Here is a 19,649-nt window from a genome sequence, read left to right as displayed (position 1 = left end):
CCCTTCCCTTCCTTTCCCTTCCCTTCGCGGCCCCGCTCCGCGCCGCGCCCCAGCCCCGCCGCCGGCCGCCTCGCCCCCGCGCCTCGCCCCGACGCGGAGCATCCCCGCCGGCGGCGGCTCGGGGCTCGCCCCTCGGGGGCGGCGGGCATCCCCCCCTGCGCATTGCACCGGCCGCGGGGAGGGGGCGGCGGGGCCGGCGGCCGAGCGGCGGTGCCCGGTGCCCGCTCCTTTGTTCGCCGCCGGCGGCCGCGGCGGGTCGGCGCTGCTCCGGGCGGGCGGGCGGGCGGCGAGCTCGGCGGCCCCGGCCGGGAGAGGAGCGGCCCCCGGCACCGTCCCTGGGTCGGGGGCTCGGAGGGTCGCGGCGGCCGCGACGGGGAGAGGGGAAGGCGGCGGGGAGGGGGCTGCCCCCGCCGAGGTGTGGGGCGAGGAGGGGGGGCCGGGGCAGTGGGAGGCGTGACGGCGGCGCGCCTGGGGTGCGGGGTGCCGCGGGTGGCCGCTCGGCCCGGGCCGGGGGCGGCCGCTCTCCCTCCCGGCCCCTTTCCCCCGGCGCCGAGGTGCGCGCCCGAGCCCGGCGGGAGCCCGGGAGGGGAGGCTGCCGAGCGGTGCCACCGCCACCCCTGCTGGGGACGTGTCCCACCTCCGCCGTCCCGAGGGAGACTTTCCGCTCGGTTTAGAGCTGGGCTTTTCCCAGCGGCAGCTGGAAGCCCGTCCCGGCCGTTCAAAATGTGCTTGGAATTGAAAACGATTTAAATATAGCTCGTGTGGTCAGGTGCTGTGGCCATCTTCCCGCAGGAGACCTTTACCTGCACTTGATGTGGCAGATTGTTTTCTAGTGCCCGTGTAGTTGCTGGTAGTCACATGAGTTACCGAGATACTTGATAACACACTCAGCTGCTCTTTTCCTAACTCGGTGGTTTTTTGTAGCTGTAAATAGAAATACACGCTCTAACAAATGGGTGACTTTTTTCCAGTAAGTACACATATGTTTTACTGGTGTTTTCCGAAAGGTGTAATTGATACACAATTGACGCTTTAAGACCGGTATGGTGAGCAGTGCGTGGTTTTTATGGTCGTGTCTGGGGAGTTCAGAAGTGATCATGCAACTGTTATCAGAGAGCATTTGTCGGAGCGCAGGACAAAATAGGTGAGAGAAAGAAGGATTTGTATTTTTCTGCTCTACTGCTGTAATGCTGGGGTAAAACACAGCTGGAAAGCTGCTTAGCAGTGCTTGAGAGAGCAGCAGACGTGAAGAATCTCTGCAGCAAAATACCACCTTATACTAATTTGATGAAATGCAAGAGCGTAGGGGAGATCTGCATTTTGGAAATGATTGAATATCATAAGGGGACAGACACATACAGAAAAAGTTGCAAATGTATGTATATGTGTAAAATGGATAATACTACCGAGAGCAGCAGATTTCTTGTAAGGTGGCATGGGATTTAAGAGAAAGATTCAATGGTTTAAGAATTGCAGTGAGAAGCAAGAGAATTTCTGTAATCTTGTGGCAAGAAGCTCAGTTAACGAAATCCGAGTGGCACTGTAAAAATTAACTTTCTTTTTCTGTTTTGCTAGTGGCGGCACCTGACTTGCTGGATCCCAAATCGGCCACTCAGAACTCCAAACCAAGATTATCATTTTCCACCAAGCCTACTGTGCTCTCTTCACGGGAGGAAAGTGATTCGGCTATTAATGTTATGAAATGGAAGACAGTCTCAACAATTTTTCTGGTGGTAGTCGTGTACTTAATAATTGGAGCAACAGTATTTAAAGCCTTGGAGCAGCCTCATGAGACCTCCCAGAGAACCACCATCGTGATTCAGAAGCAGACGTTTGTATCTCAGCATTCCTGTGTGAATGCAACAGAGCTTGATGAACTGATTCAGGTAATCCATACCAAACCCTTGTCACCATGCCTTAGAGAAACGAATTATATATGGCAGCACTGCTGTGATAAAGGGGAAAAACTTTATTAGCAAAGCTCTGTATTGGCCACGCGATGTAACAAGTGTTAAGACCAGAAGTTGAGCAATAGCATTTTCATGCAAAGCCTCATGGTTGAAAATCTATTGCTATTTTTAGGTCCCATACGCTTGGTAGACAGCCTTTTCACTGAAGCCTCCCATTGTGCTAATTAAATGATTATTCATCAGCAATATATATAATTAATAGTTCACAATGGAATTGATATATTGATTGTGCCTTACTAGGTCTGTCAATATTTGAAATGGCTAATTCTGAGGAAGAAAATACACCATACACTGCCTTAAAGGACTTCTAATTTACCGTGATTGCATCAAGCCAGCTTTCCTTCCAGCTGTATGTTTCTTTTTATTGATTTTGTTTTAAGTACAGGAAAGTACCATGGACTTGCTATTTTGATCTTAAATCTCAATCTTCTTAAAGGCACACCCACAACTGATGTATATTGGTGTGTTCCTACTAACATGACTTTACCCTTGCAGGTCACCTGCCTCAGAACCATAGGAAATATTTATTCGCAGTAGCACAGAACTAGATCCAGAGCCTTATGAGCCCCCCCTCCAACTTAAATCCCACGTGCTTAGGAATATGCAGTGGCACTGCAGGGAACAGCAAGGGGCTGCCAATAATGTCAGTTCTGGGGATGAGACCATGAAACTGGGAGGCTGGAGTGAACAGCCAAGAGTTGGCAAGGATTGACCCCTTTATTAGCAGTAGCCATGGGGCCATCGGGGTCTGCAGAGCCTGAGATGGGACACCAGAGAGCAGGAGAGAGTGGCAGACATCTAGACCCTGGCTAACACAAGCTCCGGAGCATGTCAGTTGCATGGGCAGCAAAGCTTTCTGGAGGTCTTTTTTGACAGCAGATATCGCTGGGAGTTTAGAAGTTGATTTTACCTCTCTAGACCAATCTGCCTTCAGCATCAGCATGGACACCTGGGGTTTTTTCAGTTTTAAATGCAGAGCTCTGATGTAACAAGTTATTTTTATGGCACGCTACTTCTGCATTTTAAAGGCAAACTGGGAAAATGTCTTGTATTTTGTGATTTCTCCCCTGCCTTGTTACTAAAATGTGTTCCAAAACTGCTACCCTTTAAATGACTGTCAGGCAGTTCCTATCTCCATGTGTCCTGACTAGGCATGCCTGGGGAGATGCTGTTGATACTAGTTTCGATGCTGTGTAATAACTATGTTTTAGTGGTTTTACCAGCAGAATGCGAGATAATCTTTCAGTGAAATACAGAAGCACATTCTGATTTAAACAATCTCTTATAGCTAGTATAAATATCCCTGTGTGAAATTTTTAGGTCAGATTCTGTACTTGTGAAGATAAAAATAGAAATTTTGAAACAATATTATCTTACATCATCTGTGAGGTTGTCCTTAAGGCAAAAACTGTTGAAATTTGCTCTGGAGTACTTAGATATTTTAGCATTTATGATTCCATACCCAGAAGCACAGATTGGCGATAAAAAAAACACTTCATCAGCATTCAATGCCCATTTGATATTCTGTGTAAAATAAGTGACAGTTCCAGTACAATTATCAGACCACAGATACCTGTATCAGCATTAGCTCCCATCCTAGCTAGGGATCTTGGCATGGCCAGAAAGACACGGGCCTGTGAAGCACAGAGGGGTGACAGAGCCTCCTACAGCACGTGGATGACAGATAGTTGTGGGAAGAGTTTGCTCTGCTTGATGTTGGGGTAAATGGAAAACTTAATTACTCCTTGTTCCCTTCCGCTTCTCTGCGAAGAAGAACACCACAACGTGGAGGTAGGAACGTGCTGTTACGCTCCTTATATAGGAGGAGGGCTGAGGCATAGGGAGCCTGGTCCTACAATCGCATTTGGGTGCCTTTCTTTACGCAGAATAAGGGATAATGAATTACATCAAGTTGTTGAAGGGTCGGGAGTTAAGTGACTTGACCACAGTAAAATAGGAAAGCAGTGGTAAAAGAGAGTCTCAAATCCATTTTTCCAAGTCTAGGCTGCTATCTTAACCATGGGGTCATATTTCTTCCCTACCTACCACTTTGTCACAGAAGCTGAATTACTGGAATACATTTTGTCTCTCTGGGTATATGTCTGACTGCTATTACAATATAATGCAGTGTTTCTTCAGTTTTTGTTGGCTGTCTGTATGAATAAAAATAAATAGTGCGTGTGAGGAAAAAGTAAATGATATTTAAGAATTCACTGAAAGCTATAAAACTGAAAATTAATACGTACTAGTGTAGTAGGAAGCTAGAATGATTAGTGTGTGTGAAGAAAATTACAGAGCTTACAGACTAATGTCTTCTTTAATCACGTATTTACCTTAAGTCAAGCTATAATGAAATTCATTATAAACTTTTCCTTTTGAACTTAGTGTTCTGGGAATCCAGAAACTGGTTTGGGTCTGGTTCGTGCTAGTCATGGCTCAAGGTGCTTATCATGCCAGACTTTTTCAATCTTCACAACTTCTGATCTGCCATTTTATCCTTACTCTGAAGCAGGCTTGACTATCCCAAGACTGCTGACCAACATTACAATGTGCGGTGGCTTAGTCAGGTGGGCAAATTAGGGAGACTAGTTTGAAAGCACAAATTCAGCTAAAAAAAATTGTACAAGTGGAATGAAAGTCCAGTTCGCTAGCACCCAGGGGCCAACTAGTTTCCATCGCCTTTGCTAAAATCTTCCCTGTGCCACAGAGCTGATTACAACACAGAGTTGTGTGCTTCTATAAATGCACACGGGATAGGGAATTTTCCCTTCCTGTCTTCTCCATCCTTATTTTATCTCACCAATCACCAAAAACCTTCCTGGCACAACAATATATACTGTTGCCAACTTTTCAGCACACACACCTTTATTCCCTGGGTTTCAAATTCCTGAAACTGTGTATTTTCACATTGATTGTGTGGCTCCTCCAGGTGTACTTGGTGGGAATTATACTTTTATAGTCTTCATACATTTTATATACACATGAAACATGGGGCAATGGAGAGCTGCTATGCAGCATAGAAAATGCACAAAGTTAATGAAATAGAGTGCTCTGATGATGACAGCCATCTGCCTCAGAAAAAATGACCTGTGTTTTCCTCATAACTTTACAGCTCAGTCCAGCAGCATTGTTCGTGTGTTGACCAAGAGGTAGTCTTCATGACCTTCTCCGTCTCTGACTTCCATGGTCCACTGTTGCAAATCTCTTTCTAAACCACAGGTCTAAACCACTTCAGTTACTTGTTGCCTCACTATAATAAAATATAACTGCAATGAACAACAGCGATGTATGACCCTGAGACCTGCTTCTAGGTGCAACATTTTTTTTTGATATTTCGTGAGCACTTCTATTTAGTACCACACTTAAAATGTGCAAAAGTCACACAGAGCACCCAACAGGCCATTTTTTCCAGGCAATTTCAACTCCTTTTGCTGTAGCCTGAAGCCAGTATTAACAACAATATTAAGTGGATCACTGCATGCTGTGCACAACAGTGCTGAGGTGGGCAGTGCATGGCAATCAGTGGTGGTATATCTAAATCTATAACTAGAGAAATATCCCAGGAGGGAAACCTGTGAATGTACAAACACTACCTTGGTGAGTCTAATGAGGATACAACAGACCAGCAAGCTATGCACGGTCTAATGTTAAAGTTCATTTTTTAAAGTTTCAGCTGGAAGGTCTTGAAAGGATCTCAGTTATTAACAGATGAGAAAGCATTGGTTTGGTGATGGTTATATATAATATCTAATACATTATAAAGCTGTAGAAAGGGATGTGGCCTGACACTTTGCTACTATTCCTTCTTTTGGAAGAAGAACTCTTGACAATTCATTATGGATGGTGTTTTGGTTTCTCTGTCCATGCCTGGTCTCAACTTGGCCCTGCCATGCAATGCAAAGTAACTGCCAGGTGACAGAATAAAAGAGTAAATGTAGTTCAGACTGTGTGGATTTTATGTATATGTGACAAAATATGTAAAACTGATCTTCATTTACACTAGAGATTTTTTACATCTCTCCTGTAACAGGTTTTTCACCACAACTGAGCTTTTTGTTGGCAGAAGCTGATAGAAACCTGGGAGTAATCCAGCTATACACATGCAAATAACAACAAGCATTAAAGAATGAAAAAAATTCTCTAGAGAACTTGTATCTAATTATTTCAATCTGGTTCTACTTCTTTTTAGTGTGTTGACTGTTCCTTATAGCAAGCTTGCCACTAAACATTTGAAAATGTTGGAGACACTTTCCAAACTCAGATGCACAAAGTGTATTGCCAAGTACCTAGGAAAATCTCCTGCTGTATTTATGCACCTATGCATAGTAACAAATGTAGAGACCTTAAGTTACATTGCTGATGTTCAGGACGCACACGTGTCCTCCTGCAGTGCTGCGCAGCCACAAAATACATGTGTATACCTTCATGTTGTCAACTGGGATTAAGAGTTTGTCTCTGGGGAGAGGTGAGCCTGACTGAATATGATAGTCAACAACTTTACAAAGTTGTCATTATTGTTGTTTCATACACCTCATTCCCTCTATAGGGGGTCCATATATATATATACACACACACACACACACATAAACAATGAATTTGCTTTACCCCCACCCATAACTCACATTGTTCCTAGGAGGTAAGGATGTGACCAGTATTGCGGATTGTGGGATGTCTTGGCAATGAGAGACAAATATTTGTCCCCCTGCCAAAGAGAAAGCTGATTAAAAAAAAGAGAAGAGCTTTTTGTGTAAATATCACCTAATTATGTATTGCTCAGCAGTTATTTGGTTTAGTGTTGGCCTTTATCAACCAAAATGGAAAAAAAATTCCTTTTAATCCCCAAGCATCAAGTTGTTTAATGTATTATTTTTGCATACAAAAATTTTATAATTTTTACATAAAAAAATTGGAAATAAGGGAAATACAGTTATATTCTTTTAAATATGTAGAGTATCCCAGCAAGCTAGTGTGAATTATTTTAGTTATCTTAGCGAGTTAATTCTGAAACTTAATAGTTTCCAAGTAAGGGTACGCTGAAACTTAATAACAGAACATACCTAATTTCTGGTTCCTTTAGCAGAAAAGTCCTTCAAATATATTTATTCTGAAAACCCTAACAAGTGGAAAAAATAATATCACACTAAACAGCACAATCTTTTAATGTGCTCCAAGTGCTGTTTGTGGTAATTTTTGTCCTACAAAGCCTTCATTTCGAAATCTGAACAAGTTTTCAGGGTGCTGCACCAAGCTGTCTCAGCAATAAAGTACTCTTGAAGAGTTTTAGGGTATGTGGCTTCTTCTGAAAACTGAATGCCCACAAAAATGTGCTTGCATTTAAAACAAAAAAAATTAATGAACCACCAGGATTAGCTGGATTGACCTTGATCCCACAAGTTGATCTCCTTGGGTTCTGCGTGGGCTCGTGGTTAACATGAGGAGAACAGCTCTCCATGCTGGGGTCCACAGTCATGTCCCATGCCTGTTTTCATCTTATATTTGCATCAGCTGCATTCTCCCTTTTCTTTCCATTCATCTCTGAAACTGTGAATGAGGCCAAAATGTGTTTTCTTTTTATCTCCCTTGAGGAAAAATGTGTTCTTTTTTTATCTCTCTTGAGGGAAGCCTGACACAGTTATGAATGACATGGGAGCAGTGTTTCTTTCATCAAACTGGCATCACCAGAATGTCATCATGGCTTCTTCTGTGAATTTCTTGTAAAAATTTTTTACTTTAAACTATGTGTTTTCTGTGGCTTCATTTTTATAGTTCAAGGTAGCTAGCTACATTAAGTTGCACCTCCATCAGTAGCTGATTTTGTGTCTTTTTTGTAGGGCTTTTTACAGCTTGCATTCTACCCCTAAGAAACTAATTTTGCTGCATCCTCAGGAATACGTTGTTTTATTTCAGCCAGATAAGCTCCTTCAGCCTCAGCCTCTCTGATTATGTAGAAAACTGTTAAAATAAAGAAGTGTAAATCCTTCTTTCTCTCCCAGAGATTAGAAGGTATTTGAGCTTGCTGTATCATATTTGGAGATAATAAAACACAGAGATGCAACGGTCTTGTTTTCAGACAATTCTGAAATTTATTTAGACAAATTTAAAATTTATTAGCTAAGCCTGTCAAGCTTAAATCAAATTTTATTCATTCTTTGAATCACAACATTTGTAGGCATTCTCAGTCCTGTCAGCTGTAGTTTACAGGTCCTCTAAGCAGGAACTTTCTGAGGGAGTTTGAATGTACCAGTTTAAACCCTGAATATTCTTAGTCTCTCCCTTTTGCAATTAATTTCAGCCTCTCCAAAAGCAAGCAGGAACCATCCCATGTCTGGATCCTAACCTGGAAGCAGCAGGTGTTTATGCTTTTTAAACTTAAAGCCTTGAAAAGATTGATAGAACAGCATAAAGCAAATTGATGCTGCAGCATATTTTATTTATTTATCTGGGCATCCAAAATAGCATTGCATCCGTTTTTTAAAGTACCATTTGCATTTCAGACATGACACTTATGACAAATTGCAAATACCAGTAGCACAGCAGCCTATTGATGGTGTTTTCAAAGCAAAATGATATGAATGACTTTTAAACTAGTTAAAGCATGAAGCACAGGAACTGTAGTTTGTGTTGTTACCCTATGCATATGCCTGTCCTTAGTAAGGTGTCTGCCCGTCAAAGCACTCAAGCTTATGTGTTCTTAAGTATACAGGTAGTCCTAACTGGTACAGTAAGAGCCTGTTTCTCTTTTCCTCTTGCTGAGTCTGTAAGTCTAGTGTTCACCCCAGTTATATTTTCTTTCTGCTTCACTCTTGTCAGAAATAAATGTTCAGATGCTATTGTCTCCTTCCAGAGTAAAGCCCCCCCCAATTCTACCTGTATGCCCAGATCAAAGGAATATTTATTAAATGAAAGATCTCTGTGAAAGACCTTCAGTCATAACCTTACCCAGACCTGTCCTCCACACAGTTACCCACCTGCTGTGGTTGAGCCCAGATGAGCTGCAGAAGCCCCTGGGGTGTGTGCGCTCCTCGCTTAGGGTTGCTCCAGTTCCTGCTGTCCTCTTACAGCCAGATCCCCTCTTCTGGCTCTGCACTTAGCTCCTGGAGGGAGGGAATTTTTGCCAATTTTCTGTTGCCTGGGAGCATTCCCTCTGGTGATGGGAGAGCTCCCTTTTCTGTGGTTATTTTCTACATGGCGGTTAAACCAGAAGGAATTTTTTTAAGCACATTCTTCATCCTTCATGAGCATAACAACAATACAGATTTTTAGGAGGATAATAAATAAATTCTAACTGCCCTTGTCACGTCTTTGTTCAAGCAGGTTCGTTTCCAACTTTTTATTTCGCTTCTGGTGTTTGGGCTCTTAAAGGATACATTTACTCCAGATGAACAGTTTTATAGGACCTAGAACCTAGCCAGCTTGAATGCATCTGAATGACAGCTTTTGTCTTAGAAAGGGTGGCAGATATGACTCATTAGTAAGTCAGTTTTGCTGAGCAGCTGTCAGCATAATTCTTCCCATCTTTAATCTCAAGAAGCAAAGAAGAGCCCTTTTCCCTGAACGTGTGTGTATACACACATACATATATGTATGCACACACACAAAATTTATATACATAGTCTGTTTGTAATGCATGTTTAGAAATGTATTTCAATGTGTTTCTACATGTTTTTAGTTCAAGTAGATTGTGAACATCGGGTGAAAAGAGTTCTTCAATTCTTCAACATGTTGGGTACCAGTCTCCAGTGCAGATTACAGTCATAATGTTATACAAACTAAAAAGAAAAACCTGGAGTCACAGAATTATAATACAAACATCATTGCAATGTCTTTCGACAGCAAGGCTCAAAAGCATGTGCTTTTGGAGGCTGAAGAGTTGTTTGCTAAGTGTTAAAAACATCCTAGTGTGCCTCTGAACAAAGAACTAGCATTTCCATTCTTTGTAAACCAAAGCTGAAATAAAAACGCAGGACTCGCGCAGTAACTGCGCCATGTGAGATGTATCGTTATACTGGAGAGTGAGAGAGTGCTCTTGTCAAATGGCAGCAGGACAGCGAAGGAAGAAATCCAGGCTGCGAAATGGGTTTCCAGAAACTTTGAGGCGTATCTGACTTTTTGACATTGCTTGTTAAATGATTGCCAGGAAGCACAAGCTAACTCCTGACAAGCTGGGTAACGAAAGACTGCATGCTCTGTATTTTATCAGAAGCATAATTTAAGGTGTTTCTATTTTAATCTTTGGATAGAAAAGCTGAGAGTAATGAAGTCTTGTGTTACTTCATTTCATAAAAGTGAAGTGACTGGAAGATGGTACAAAAGCATGTATTCAGAGCCTGGTGTGGAACAAGTTGGTGAGCATTAGGGTAACTGTTTTGACACATACTTATTTCTCCCTCATCTCTGTATGAGACAGCGGTTGGCTACCAGAGGCCAGCCTTCTCAGTTAACAACCTCTCTGTATTTCTCCTGTGGTTTTGCAGACCCCTGCTTAGTGGATGTAGCTCTATGGCCAACAGGCTGGCTTTTGTCCACCATCTCCATTGACTCCTTGCAGGGTCAGAGGGCCAGAGGTTGAAACCCCTGACCTAGGACAATTGTCTGCTGCTTTCACAAAACGAATGTGTCATTTGAAAAGCTGTTTTATCTCTTGTTTTGACAGAAAAAAGTCACAAAATTCTGTGTCTTAATCTGCAAGGGTAGCTCAGCATGGCCTCTACAGACAGATATCTGCATGAGCGCAGGGATGTGATAATACAAAACTGCACAATGTATTTACCAGAAAGTGTTTCTAAATCATATAGGAAATGAAAAGCTGAAATTCAATTAAAATGAGATTTTATATTGTCACTCTCCTTTTCCCAGTGTTCTGATTTCAAGCAAAAAAGTACAGTGTGAACGCGATGCTTATATGTTTTTGGAGGTTAGGTCCTGTTTTTGAAAGTAAGGCGGGTCATGCCTGGCCTATCCACTCTGGGCTCAACCATCTCTGCCTCTTTTCTCTGATGCTTTACTAAAGCTTATTCCTGAATACAGGTGTAAAGCCAGGTAGTTTGGACATAGTACAAGTTAGGGCTCGTACTCAGACACAGCTCATGCCTATCCCAAGATATAGTACAGAGCTAGCCTAAGAATCCACGTAACTTAAAAAATGGGAAGTAAGTTCCTAAAAGTTTTAAATATTTGAAAATTTTATCTCAGTTCTCTACTATCAAAAAAAGCCCCAATTTTCACCGTTATAAAGACAACTAAAGGAGAAAAACCTATTACTTTTACTGTAGCCATATAACATTATTCTTAAAAACATTGCACATAGAGGCCTTGATTGGGTGCCATGTTCTGTGTGACCCATCCTCTGCTCAGTCCTCAGTCATCTCATATAAAAAAACTAGTAGACAAAGGCTCTGGAAGACGGTACGGCAAGTGAAATAATCTACATAGTTTAAGAATTGAAACTGTCCACATCCCTATTCTAATGCTGACTGGTTCTGTAGTGCTGAAGTGACACTGATTTTTAAGTCAGAATTTAGTTTGTATATGGAATAAAAATAAGAAAAACTAGAAAAATTCTCACTGAAGTGGTCAGTTAACTTTAATACTGTAAAGTAATTTTTTAAAGTCAAGAAATTCCCATGTTAAGATCACACAAAGTGATTACAGGCTGCAACACATGATAAATGTACAGATTATATAGTTTTCATGATTCTAACTGTGTTGAGATTCAAAATGCAGAGTTACTATTGCTATTGTATAAGTTAGGATAAGCTGAAGGGCTCAGGTGACAGAAAGATGTTATGAAGGAAGGAAAGAATGACATGCCAAACTTGTGACAAATGAAGTGGTCGTGTTTGCTCTAGTAGTAAGGCATCAGTCAAGAAAAAAGGCTGCAGACCAAGAATAAAGTGGCAGAGCAAATTGAATCTAACAGGACTGACAATGAATAGCATGCTGTTTGAACACTGAGGGTGGGATCCTGGCCCTTAGTGAAGTTAGTGGAAACCAGCTGCATGAACCTGGGTTTATATTCTGGGCTAAGGAAATGTTAATAACCAGTATTCTGGGTAAGTTTGTGCAGTGGATGTAGTCGGGAAGAAGATGCTACCCTGAAGTTAGTGCCCTGAAATGTACATATGTTAGGAGTTATATTAATTTCTTTTAAAATTATGCTTGGGAATAGTCTTAGATGAGGATCTGCTCATAGGCACTGGCCAAACTAAGAAGAAAGGTGTCCTCTGATCCAAAGAACTGAAAATGCAGTTACCCCTCCCGAAAAATCTGCAGGCAACATGCAGAGACTTTATGAGATAGTAGTATTGATCTCAGTAAACCAGCAACCTTACCTGTCATCCTTGTTAGTAAGGAAGACTCTTACAGAAGACTCTGAAGGAATGTAATGGAACAGCTTTGTTAGTATTTAAGGCTAGCTCCTCCCAAACATGGGAACAGCGCAGGAGAAAGCATAATAGTGTGTGTTTGGGAACAATAACCCAGTGATGAAGAAAGCATCATCTGGCCCTTTATGACTAAAACTATGTTTAAAACAATCGATAAGATAAATCAGTAAAGGGACAAAGAAAGTCTGGCAATAAAAGCAAGAAATACTGGCAATAAAAAGTTAGTTATATACAATATTCAACAGATTTATTTAAATAGGTAAATATATTATTTAATAAGAAAGTCTTTAATTTGGAAAAAAAAAGGCAGCTGATGGGTCCCTATGTTCATTAACTTCTTGAAGGAGACAACTAAGAATCTGCTATTCAAGTGTTTCTCGTAACATAAGAACTTTAATATAATTACTTTGAAGCACATAAAAATCTCACAAGGGGAATGCTTTTTAAATGATCCACAAGTGAATTGCGGAACTTGCTGCCACAGAATGACTTGGCTGCCAAAATACAAGTGAGCTCCAAAAGTTGTTAGATAAATTCATGCTAAAATGATCCACCCAAACCAATCTGAACACCATGATGCAGATGCAGTGTCCCACTCAGAAAGTCCCTAAAACTGTGCTTAGTCAGAAGTTAGGAGGATATATGAAGAGAAAGCATCACTTGCCTACTTAGCCTGGTGCTTTTCCTAATTAGCAGTTAGTTAAAATCAGAGACATAATAATAGTGGCTAATTGTCTTTTGTAGCTATCTGTTGTGTTTTGTTAGGTCTGACCCAACAGAATAGTTTTGGATTAAGTTGCATCTTTTTTCCTGGAAGTCTGTAGGTACAGTATACTGTCGTTAGGAAATGCATAGCTGTAGTGGATCTTTGAGCATTTTAGATTGGCATACCTTTCATATAAAAGACATTGAGGTCATATAAAAGACATTGACATGGCTTCAAAAATGTGTGGTGACGATACAAAGCTCTGAAAACATTTTACATCTAGATCTGTATAGAACTTGGGCTTGCTAGACTGCCTGAACAGGTGTGTTGCTCTGGGTGGTGCATTCATCCAGTACAATAAATTGTAATAAAACATGAATGGTCCCATAAAATTATATTGATCCAGTGCTTTACCATGTAATCTCCTCACTAGAGAGCATGTTCCCATTTGCAAGTACAAGGACTTGTGATGAAAGTTCTTAGTCCACTGAAATGAAACAGTACTCAAAATGTATTCAGTAGGCTTTATAGTGCAGCACACTGGGGTTTATGTCAAAGGAATACCTGTATTGTGTAAATTATAAAGTCAGTACAAGGGATGGTTTTCACATGTTGCTTAGCCTGATGTGTCCCTTCCTACAGTAATGTAAACACTTGTCAGTACCAGTGCTGCTGTATTTGCTGTTGCCAAGTTATATGGGATGTATAAACGTAGAAGAAGCTTTATTATTCCAATGCAAAGGAAAAGTAAACTGTCTTCCCCTTCCCTTTCCCCGTCCTTCTCCTTCCTCAGTAGGACTGAAAATTTCACACCTTTGATGTCTGCCTTTCTGGTGTTTTTTAAAAAGTTAAAAGAGTTGAAGGTATAGACGACAAACCAGTGTGAAGTCTATGTAAGGATACCCCAGCTGCCTTTCTGTTGACAACCCTGGACGTTGAAAATGGCTTAGGTGTGGCTGCCAGATCCCCAGGGCTGCGGGTACGCAGCTGTGGGCTTTGAAATGGCTACTTTGTGCATCTGAGCTTTGAAAACGGCAAACTGGAAATGGTGGATTTAAGTTGAGATCCCACCATGAAAAGCTGATAGCTTGGTTAATCCAGCGTTGGTATTTTGTCATTTCTGACCAGCTAACTGGCTTCCATGGGCACTGTTTAGAAACAAAAATGTTTTCATTTGCAAATTATCAAGGTACTTTGGGATTGGAAAAATCATTGCTGCTGCACAACACTGTTCCTCTACAATAGACTGCCCACACAGAAAACCATTCTGGTCTGCCCTATTGCTGAATATCTTTGTGAACATAATCTTTGTTGGACAACTCACCAAGCAGAAACAGTTAGTTAGTTAAAATGTTAATTTTAGCTTTGCAGTATTGCTTCCTCTGTTGTTCTTTTGTTAAACACCAATTATTATTGTAGGGATCATGATTATGAAATAACTTCCGTTTTAAAGTTTCAGAATGAAATGATAACTTACATTCCTTAAAATATTTATTTCAAGTTTAAAAATACTTTTTCTTGATGTGTACTGTTTAACTCAAATACTGGTATATATCTGCAACAGAGATATAACTAAACAGAAATACTTTTTGTGATAAGAATTTACAGTAGGTGACTGCTGAAATAGGAAATGTTCCATATTTCTCGAGACTATGAAAATGTCACTAGTGGCAAGCTTGTTCATTTTAGCTGCTAGAACTGAATTTTTGAAGAACGACATTTATGCCGTATATAGATGTATAAACCTAGAGATACACATTTGATATTTTACTCTGATTTTTTTATTAATATAGTGAAAGTTATATGACCATCGGTGTAATTGTTAATCTTTAATTATTGAATTATCTGTTCTACAAAAGTGTTTTAATTATTTGGAGTTCATTTGATCCAAAACAATGCATGGGCATTTTTTCTTGGAGTTTTAAAATGACTGTGTTTTAAGAAGTACATTTGCTTGCCTAACTGAACTGAGGAATATTTTGGGAAACTCCCATTGTAAATCTCTGTCTAATGCATATTTTTCTTCACCAAATAATTGCAACAGTGAAAATAATTGTGTTTGCCATCTAGCTAAGGTGATGCTGTTACTGATATTGTGGATTTTTCTCCTTAAGTTTACAGCCCTGGTGCATGCTGAAGTGCTTGGGGTGACTGCTAAAGATTAAATTATAGCCTGACTGAATGATAAAACTCAAGCAGAGCAACACTGATACTTTTCTGGTTTATTGATTGGATTAAATAAGTGATTTAATCAATTTACTGTGTAATGTATATTAATATCATTGTTTCATGAATATTGACAAAAATCTTTTTAAACTTGCAGCAAGTAGTGGCAGCAATAAATGCAGGAATCATACCTTTAGGAAACACATCTACTCAGATCAGTCACTGGGACTTGGGAAGTTCCTTCTTCTTTGCTGGCACTGTTATTACCACCATAGGTAGGACACAGCTTATTATCTTTTCATAGTAAATGAGCTGACACTCTTTTGATTTCCAGTGTGTACATATGTTTGTTAATGGTAAATCTTCCAAATATTCTGGTTTAAAGTAGAGAGCTACTTTTAAGATGTGGGGGCAGAAATGATAGCTGTCTATAAGGAGCCCTAGCTGAGTAAATGATTCTTCTGTAGAAGAAAAATGTTGCTGTGTATTTCTGTGAGGTGACTAGAAGAGGTTGTGGAAACATTTTCTGGGGGGAATTTGGTCAACTGTGTAATCACAAGTGTTAAATAGGGCATGATTTAAAGCACATGTGCATTAAACCTTGACTGAGATGTATGGAATTTCAACTCTTTATAATCCCATTCTATATCGCTGTTTTCTCTAAATTCCGAAAGAGATGAGAAAATGGTAAAGATTCGGTTCAGCTTTAATTTAATCAGTTATAAGCATTGTATTGACAGACAGATTTACATTCAAAGGCTTACTTTGATGCTTCCGTTGCATTCAGAGAAGTCCAAAGCTGTAGGGTTTAAGAGCCACTTGTCCCTCTGAGCAGGTGTGAATAGGAGCAGCGCTTGATCTTTCAGTTTCTTCCCTTTGACTACAATATAGTGCACATAGTACACAGTTCAAAGATGTAGTGTAGCTCACAGATCACAGAAGGGGCATTCACAAAGGTGGATGGAAATTTGAAGAAGAAATCAAATGAGAAAAATATAAGACCTACATTACGAGAGTAATGCGTAAGGAATTGTAGCATTGTTACAATAATTACCTCTACATAATATTTGTATGCATATTGAGACAGAAGATGTTCTTTTCAAGTGTCTATGTACCTTTGTTCTTTTTTCATGTAGAAGTGTGTAAGTACTATATTTTTTGTGTGTTTGAGTATATACATGTCTCTCTCTATATATGTATAAGTATTGTGTCCATGTGTAATATTTTTCCACATCTAGAGTAACTGAAACACAGGTTTAGTGAAAACAAAAGGTAAAACTCTTACCTTATTGAGAACAGCAACAGACTTACTGATTTTATAGTAGTAGGTCCACAAGATAATAAAAAAACAAGTATTGAAAAATGTAATTTTAACAAATTATAACCAAAAAAAGAGCAAGAACCTTGAAAGGATAGCTTTAGGATCAGTCTTATGTTATCCTCTTCTGACAGCATGAAGCTTCATGTCATAAGTATCCATGGTCCTGTAGAAAATGCTTAATATTTGTTTCAGCTCCCAATAAGGATAAAAGTTAATGTATGAAAAGTGTTCAAGGAATTAAATGATTCAAAAATTATTTTAGAGCAGTGAAACATTTTGTTTCACCATTTTATTTCCAAGTAAAACTAAGGCTTTTCTAAATCAAAATGTTTCCTGATTTAATTTATTGACCTGATTTTACCAAAACATGCATGAGTCTTGCTTAGAGGTGAGCAGGGGATCTGCAAAGGCATCCAGGCCTCTGATCTGCTGTCCCCAAGAGGCAAGATAACCCAATAGGAAATACATTTGAAAATTAATATTTCAGGTCATTTCTGCAAACCCAAGCAGTCAGAATCAGGCCAAACTACGCAACTGTAAACATTTATTTCAGGTTTTGTGATAGAAAGCTGAGGAATTCTGGGGGAGAAAAATCTTCCATAAAATATTTTGGCTTTGGAGTAACTGTGTTTTTCCTCGGAGACCCTTTCTGATGGGAAGCTTCCAGTCAGTTGCAGTTTTGAGCTTTGTTTCTTAGGCCCTCAGGACAGCACACTTACTTACATGAAAGCTGTAGTGTGGTTGGGATTGTTCACAGGGATTGCGGTGTGACAGCAGGTGGAGGCGTCACAAAAAGCCCTTGGAATTGTGACTTTCCTGGGAAAATGGTGACAAGTGTAAAAGCTGGGTGGGATTTTGTTTTCAGAGCAGTACCTTTTCATATTTGAGTAACCTTTTGAAAATGAAGGCATTCCTTCCAATTAGGGGGCATATGGTTATCATGTAACTTGATATTTTAGTTGCTCAAGAGAATAAAAATGTCGTTTATGAGCATCTCCAAAGAGTTGCCATAGGTTTCAGCCAAACACTACAGATTTTCTCTGTGGACAAAGACAGGACCTTATAAATTCATAAAACAACTTTACAGAAATAATTTGTAAAAGCAATTTCCTAAATATGAATAAAATTTTTAAATACTATGTCCTTTAGACTGTATACCTTAGGAAGTACTGGAATATAAGAAAAAGGAATTACTACCACTTAGAGAAAATGATAGCTTTCCAGTGTTGCAGCAGATTCTTTAGCTTTCCAAATCTCTTATTACTATAATTTTACCTTATCATTTAGCCTACACTCCTTCTGGTGATATCTCAGACTCCAAGAAATTCAAATGGAACCAAGAGTTTATTTATGGATAGTGTTTCCCAAACCTTTCTTTATGACAGTAGCACTTCCATCCCACAAGTATTTTTTTCCTGGTGAGAGGGGATAATAAATAAAGCCTTTAGCATTTCCCTAAGCAATAAGTTATTGTTTTACAGTTACTATTATTATTGTATCAGAGTAGTGATGAACATTTAAGTTAAAAATATTGACAGTGTATTTTGGTGGCTATTGGCAGCAGTCCAGAACCATCTGTAGTTTCTTACTCTTCTTAGTCTCCTGTAGACTGCTGAAAGGCTTTGTGATGGGGGCATGTAAACCTATAGATCTTCAAAGCCCGCTCACAAAAGAGAAAGCATGGCTTGATGTTTATTTAACAAGGTTTTTTATTCTCTTATAATCCTTCATGTTATCCAATAAATTTTACAGTGCATGTTATAAAATTAATAAACTCAGTTTTAATAGAACATAATCTGTCAAACCGCTACTAGATCTTTCCTAAGAAGTGGATTTAGTTGAGAGGTCAGGATCAAACAATTTCACAAGACTTTATTTAGAAAAGATCCTTTGTAGCTTTTTTTTCCATGTCTGAGTGGGTTGGTTTTGGCTTTGCATTTACTAGTGTGTGACAGCATAGAGCTTGTTTCAGGAAGGGACCTCACTGGTTATAGGTTTGGCTTGCTTAGTTAGTTGTTCTCACTTGTGGATATGTTTCTAGAACAAATACACCTCATCTCAACAAAGAAATGTGAAACTATGTGATTACTCTGTGCGTATAGAGCAGTTTCAGACAGTCCTTAGGAGGGAAAAGGGTAACAGGGAGAAATGGGAATGCAAAAACTGTCTATGAAAAATATTGTTGCATTGTTCCCTGGGATACTGTGCACACTGCAAAGCACAAAAGACACTCTGTTTTTCTACCTGAAAATGTCATTATCCAATCAGTCCTGTTCTAAGACCACATGTCCAAAGAAAAGCAAAAAAAGAGTTGGGAAGAAAAGCAAGAAGAAATTGTAACTCAATCATAAAGCTGGAAATAGTACTGAGGAAGAGGGGAAAATAATCTTTATGTCACCTCTTTTTATTCTGAGAGTGCATTGTTGGCACTGCGCATGTTTTTTTATCCTCTAGATCGTTTCCTTCAATAGGTAGCTTAACTCAGAAATGGGCATACAGACACAACCTGTGCACACCCCACTTCCCCCCAAGACAACTTATATCTTAGGTCCCAATAATGTCTTTTATTGGCAGCTGGGTAGGAAAGGAGACCTCTTGTACTGAAAGCTTGAGACCTGTATCTAGAAGAATGAAAAAACAAAGAAGACATGCCAAGGCTTTGAGCTTAGTAGCTGTTTTCCCAAATGACTGCTGTCTCAGCACATAAAAAATGTAGTGTCAACCATAATATTAGAAACCATATCATGGAAACCTCTATGAGGCTCCTATGGATCTTCATTTAAAATAGTTGTATTATTTCTGCTGTTATTCCAGCCAGTCTATAATGACTTTTTCAAGCACTGCAAGTAGACATGTAGCGGAAAGGGCACTTATTCAGACTCCTGGAAGATGGCATATCTTGAATAGCAGTTGTGAGCACATCGGGAGTGCCAGCAACCACACTGGTAGCTGTGATTTGCCAGAGCGCATCCTTTCAAACAGAGCCGTGTCTGCATGGGGCTTTGCTCACAGAGCTCCATTAATACCTTAGTACTCAAGGATACTTTGCAGCCATATTGATGTCTAAATCCAACAGTTGCTAATAACTGTGTCTACAAATC

The 19,649-nt window shown here is 39.9% G+C and overlaps 1 protein-coding gene across 6 annotated transcripts in view; it reads left to right on the top strand.

Moving 5' to 3' along the window:
• The window catches only part of KCNK2 (potassium two pore domain channel subfamily K member 2), a 129,424-nt gene that overhangs the window by 46,413 nt on the left and 63,362 nt on the right, over nt 1-19,649 (top strand). For 5 of the 6 annotated variants that reach the window (XM_075042644.1, XM_075042645.1, XM_075042650.1 and 2 more), the window contains 2 exons: nt 1,576-1,886; nt 15,385-15,502. In XM_075042644.1, coding sequence (XP_074898745.1) covers nt 1,576-1,886; nt 15,385-15,502 — 429 coding nt within the window. Of the gene's footprint in view, nt 1-542; nt 1,145-1,575; nt 1,887-15,384; nt 15,503-19,649 lie in introns of those variants that run through there. The other variant, XM_075042649.1, reaches the window with a different exon arrangement.

This window comes from Buteo buteo, chromosome 12 (assembly GCF_964188355.1).
Source record: "Buteo buteo chromosome 12, bButBut1.hap1.1, whole genome shotgun sequence".
NCBI lineage: Eukaryota > Metazoa > Chordata > Aves > Accipitriformes > Accipitridae > Buteo > Buteo buteo.
This window is presented reverse-complemented; position numbering and strand designations above follow the sequence as displayed.